The sequence below is a fragment of the Rhagoletis zephyria genome, unplaced genomic scaffold (genome assembly GCF_001687245.7).
Source record: "Rhagoletis zephyria isolate East Lansing unplaced genomic scaffold, Rhagoletis_zephyria_1.1 Rzeph_scaffold_00532, whole genome shotgun sequence".
Classification (NCBI taxonomy): Eukaryota; Metazoa; Arthropoda; class Insecta; order Diptera; family Tephritidae; genus Rhagoletis; species Rhagoletis zephyria.
The window spans coordinates 234,966-240,567 of record NW_016157616.1 but is presented as its reverse complement, the minus strand read 5'-3'; the positions used below and the strand labels follow the sequence as shown (position 1 = coordinate 240,567).

At 41.7% G+C, this 5,602-nt stretch overlaps 1 protein-coding gene across 1 annotated transcript; it reads left to right on the top strand.

Moving 5' to 3' along the window:
- Positions 1 to 2,932: 2,932 nt before the first annotated feature.
- Positions 2,933 to 3,897, top strand: LOC108360169 (putative nuclease HARBI1). Its single transcript, XM_017612351.1, has 4 exons — positions 2,933 to 3,077; positions 3,132 to 3,573; positions 3,635 to 3,779; positions 3,839 to 3,897. The coding sequence occupies exons 1-4, from the start codon at positions 2,965 to 2,967 to the stop codon at positions 3,895 to 3,897; spliced, it is 759 nt and encodes a 252-aa protein (XP_017467840.1). The 5' UTR covers positions 2,933 to 2,964.
- The last annotated feature ends 1,705 nt before the right edge of the window (positions 3,898 to 5,602 follow it).

Here is a 5,602-nt window from a genome sequence, read left to right as displayed (position 1 = left end):
AGGATGAGGTATTACATGTCCGGTCAATGAGGTTGACGCCGGCGAAAGATCGAGATGCGGAAACACTGGGCAAGTTTCAGCGTGAAGAACCGGATTTAGCAAGATGTGCTAAAGACAGTGCAGCACGAAGGCAGGAGCCTGGGTGTCATGGACAGAAGATGCGGCATAGATCTGGCAAAATTTCCAATGTTAATTAAAATTTGTTCAATTTCTTTTGAAAGATTTTAAGCCCCGAGAGTGAACGCAAAGCCGATATTCGCATTATGAGAGTAAAAGATGTACTGAGGAAATGTATGGATCGCGTTTCCAAAGTGCTACACGTTCAATATTTATTGACGGTATTGCGATCCGCGATCCAGAATTCAAAATTTTTAGAAATTTTGCGATATGGATCACGATCCATCAATACTGCTTGCTACACCGTCAATAAATATCGCGATACTTGGAACACGCCCATAAATACTGACAGTGTGACAGAGCCCTATGGGCTGGTTCACAATATATAATGCACTTTCCAAGAAAGATAGAATACAAGATTGCGCCTTCCTGGGTGTTGACATTTGTGTACCACAAGTAAACAAAGAATAGAGCGAAAAGAAGAACGAGTTGAAACAGCCAAAGCAGTTCACTTTACTGCGAAAAACGTGTTTTAATTTTGCTAAATGCGAAAATATTGCATTTTTCACCTAATCTATTAGAGAACAGTGAACATTGTAGTGCACTCCATTGCTTTACAATTGAGGCTGCTTCAGCAAACGTTTTAGTGCACTTCATTGCTTTGCAATTAAGGCTGCTGCAGAAAACTGCAGCAGCATCTCTGCGGGACTGATAAGTTAACTTGTTAATGGAGACTGCGTGGAACAGAAACAAAATCATTGTGAGGAAATGCTGTTAATATAATAATAGAGAAACATTTTGGGAACGGCTTTGCCGTGCCCTATGTACACAAAATGCACCGCTACACTTGTATCTACGCTTCTTGCATCTTGACGGTTGTCGCAATTTAACACACAGTGTGACAAACTTTTGTAGTGCCGGGGTAAGCTAAGTCCGTCCAGGGTTCCTGAAATTGGAATTCCTACTTCTCTCCTTCAAAATGATAAATCTTCAATTCCAATCCATTTACTCTTTATTATTAAATGGTTAATTAAGAATTCCTATCAAGAACGCTTAAAGGCAGTGGGAGTGAATATCCCTCCACTAACCTTACCCGTCGGCGGGAGTGGTAACCTCCGCCGAATATAAGACTAAACGCAAATGAGGTGGAAACTCCCAGGTGCGCTTCGTTTGCCGGTAGTGTGTGCCCACCGACTAGTATACCTGCCTACTAGGGACTGCCTATCTTTACAAAATATCTCCTCGCTATTATACTCTTCTGCGCGCAGGCAGACTGTTATTCTACAATAACAACGCTTAACTACAAATGTTAAGAAATTAACAAACTTCAAATAGCAACAATTGAATACTGAATATAGTGTTGTACAATTCAACAAGTATATAAGTATATGTAAGTTCAATACAATTCAATTTATATAAGTAAATGTGATACAATTCAATTTAAACAATTCAATTTATTTATTTATTATAATTAACTCAATATAATACTTCATAAAAATAAATAATGTTGTGGGGACTCCAACGCCCCTGGATTTGGGTCCTCACACTCTCCCCTCACTTTCCGCAATGAGACTTACTATCACCGTGCCTGTGCGCGAGATTCTTACCCTGTAGCTGTTGCCATCGATGTCGCGCCGAAAAGACCGCCGTCCTCGCCGCTGCTGTGGCTGCTGCAAATGCACCTCAATATCGTCGACTAAGGGCGCTGGCAAAGGGTCAACTCCGGATTGGTTCTCCCATGCACCCGGCGTTGTGGTTGTTGCGCCCTGCAGCCAGCGCTCTATTTCCTCCACTATCCTTGCATACTCGTTTCTGCCTTCAGCCTCCACCAGGCCGTCGCTGGCCGTCAAGCTTAGCGCGTCGCTGCGGTCACAAGGCGCGCATTCAATTTCTGCCCCGTCGCAAATGCGGAGCTTCGTGGGTGGCTGCCGGGGTTCCTCTGCCGTCGACACGTTGTCATTAAAAATACGCATCCGCATTTCGATGCGCCGCGTATAATCGGTGAACCCTTGGCCACGCACCTCAACGTCTACTTGGCTTATTGATAATTCTACGCGCCGCCGTGGACACTCTTCCTCCTCGGACTCGCTCTCTGAGGATATGGTTATGGGCGTCGAGGCCCTTACCACTGCCGCCTCGTCCTCGTCGTAGTTGCTGAAGTCGTTCTCGCTGTCACTGTTGTTGGGCTCGAATAGTTCGGTGCTGGTGCTGGCACCCTCGCTGTCACACTCGCTAGGCCACTCTTCTTCCTCCGCCGCTGTCCGCATACCCATCGTATCCCGCTGGATCTCTTCCTGCTTTAATCGGTTTAGCCGTACTCGCAGGGAACCGTCTGTACTACTCTCCGCGATGTAGTTTTCGCGGACAAAATCTTGGCATGCGCCCATTTTCGTTAGGAACCGTATTTTGGTATCCTGCGAGCCGCGGACCGGTATTTATATTAGTTCCCATTGCGCGGTGAACTGTGCTTTTCCCGAAAAAACGTTATCCCACAGTATTCCTTTAATTTTCGACGAAAATTGCAGGACATTTCCAGCCTTATTATGTATCTCGAACGATAGGCCGCACGAACGATTCGTCTGTAGGCAATTTTGTAACTCTGTCGTTCGTCTTCGTCTTGTCTTTACGTCGATTAGGTTGCAATCGTCTCGGTTACGTTGTATGATGTTGCCGGATGAAATTTTGATGTACTTCCAAAGAGTTTTTCTTAGATTTCTAATATTTTCCCCTTATTTCAATGCTTTTTATTTTAAATGGGAAACATCGGAATTGTTTACATTTTGGTTTTGCTTAAAAGTGTTTTGGAAGTGTTGCGGAAAGAAATATAAGGAAAATTAATTTTTAAAAATGTATGCTGCTATAGCGCTAATGGACGCCGAGGAATCCGAAGAAAGGGAAAGGCGGATACAGAGGAGGAGATTGCGAGACCACACCAATGTAATGGAACTACCTGAGACTGAGTAAGTTCAAGATTAGCAAATAATTTGTGTATGCTACAATGTATTCGTTTCTAGATTTGTTGCAAATTTCCGAATCAATAAAGAAATATTCCAATACATATTAAACGAATTAAAAGAGCACATGGCTCCATCACATAGAAGCACCCACCTATCGCACCAGCTAAAACTCGCTACTTTTTTAAGATTTCTCGCCACTGGCAGTTACCAAAAATCTGTTGGTAACGAAAATATTTCGTCGATGGGGCAGTCAACTGCAGCCAACGTGATCAGAGAATGCCTAAATATTTTTGAGGACCATTTTTGCCAGAAATGGGTGAATTTTAGGAGAAACATCGATGAGGAAAATGCAGTTAAAGAATATTTCTTTGAGAAATACGGGATACCTGGGGTTATTGGTTGTGTTGATGGAACACATGTTCGTATTAAGTCGCCCGGAAGTGACAACCACCATTTATACCTCAAACGAAAGGGTTTTTACAGTATTAATGTAATGGCGGTAGGTTAATGATTTACTATCTTTACAAGTATACATATACACAAACTGAGTTTCCTTACAGATATGCGATCACAACATGGTAATCACATTTGTTGACGCTAGGCATCCAGGGGCGAATCATGATTCATTTGTTTGGAATGTGAGTCACGCAGAACAGGAGCTAAAATCTGATTATAACAATGGAAAAACCAACACATGGCTACTCGGTAAGTTTTAAAACTTAAAAAGGCTATATAACTATTACTGACAATGAAAATTTTTGTAGGTGATTCTGGTTACCCCTTGCAGCTTACAACACAAAGCACTCGAAAGCTCGTAATGTAATTGAGAGATGTTTCGGTGTTTTGAAAAACCGATTTCGATGTATAATTGGCTCGAGAGGGCTACACTATTTACCAGAAAAAGTTATACAAATTGTAACGTTTGTATATTTTTCAAACATCAAATTCCATTGGAGAGCCCAGATATGGAGAATCTTGAATGTTGTTGTACGAAGAAGAACTGGAAAACAGTAACATTTCGAATACAGCTGCCCTTATTAGAATGAGAATAGCAGAGAGTTTGTTATAAACGCAGTTTTATTATAAAGTATGTGTGTCTAGAATTCAGGTACACCAGCAAAATTCATTTGTCTTAAAATTAATAAAATATTTACATAAAAATTCAACAAAATATCTTTTCAGTCTTAAATCCTAAATCTACATATAAACTAAGTAAATGCAACAAAATATCAATTCACACTTAAATCTAAAAAATATTTACACAAAAAAAAAACAAAATATCACTTCAATACTCTCACAATAGTGGTATGAAAATTAATTCCGGAAGTACTCCAAAAATTTTTCAAAAATTTCCTATTGGCGTTCCACTGCAGCAGTTAATTTGTTTGTGGCATCCACCTGCAGCATTGATGCCTCTGCCATTTTTTTTGCAGCCTCAGCCTGCACTTTAGCGGCTTCTGCTTGGACTTTGGCAGATTCAGCCACTGTCTCTTGGAAGGTGCGCTTCCTATTAGTGGAACGTAACGTGTGCGTTGGTGTAGGACGGGTTGTCTGTGTAGTGGGAGTCACTACTCCCACTGGTGGTGGTTGGTTGTGCCTTATAGGAGATTGAAGGGTGGTTGTTTGTTGCCTTCGTTGGTCAAGTGTTGGCGATTCAGTCACAANAGTTTGTTGCCTTCGTTGGTCAAGTGTTGGCGATTCAGTCACAAGTAATGGAGGCATTTCCTCCAACGACGAATGTCTTGACATGTTAGAGGTCGCCGTCGAAGGAATGCCGAAAACTCTGCCGCTCGGGGCTGCTGACCTCGAAATAAAAACCAGGCTGTCTATGGCCTGCTCCATTTCGGAAAGCGGAGAGTGACGGAATGGGCCACCACCGGTAGCAGTAAGGCTTCGTTTGTTTTCGGCAATCTTCTTTTTTGTCCGGCTTTTCAAGTCAGCCCATATCTTGAAAAATAAAAATAAAATAAAATTCAATGTAAGTAAAATGGAAATAGTGCGCAAGCATTTATCTACCACATACAATTTATGCACTTATGCTTACTTTCTTCCATTCGACGGCCGTTCTTGTAGGAGGACCATGAGAATTAGTTTTCCTCATAATTTCCTCCCACCGCTCCTCTACCCTTCCTCGATCAGATCCAAACACTGCAACACCTCTGGCCAGGTCAGGATTTCTCTCCATTTCTTTTACAAGTACTTCAAATTGAGTGGTTGTAGTTTTTTTCAGCGCTACGAGCATAAATATTAATATATTTCTTTAAACCAAGTTATATTTTTTATTTTCTTACTTTTCCTGGCAGAACCTTCCATCTTAACGATCACTAATAACCTTTCGTCTGTTTTCAACGATTGTCGTCTCACTTTCGTCTTCTATTCGCCTTAAAATATTCCAAACTACACGAAAACTACGTAACGATCAGCTGTTTTCGTGCTGCCAGACGATTTCGACTTACATACTACCAACACACGAAAGAAACGTCTGGCAGACGAAACGAACGTTCGCTTCGAGATACATGATTAGGCTG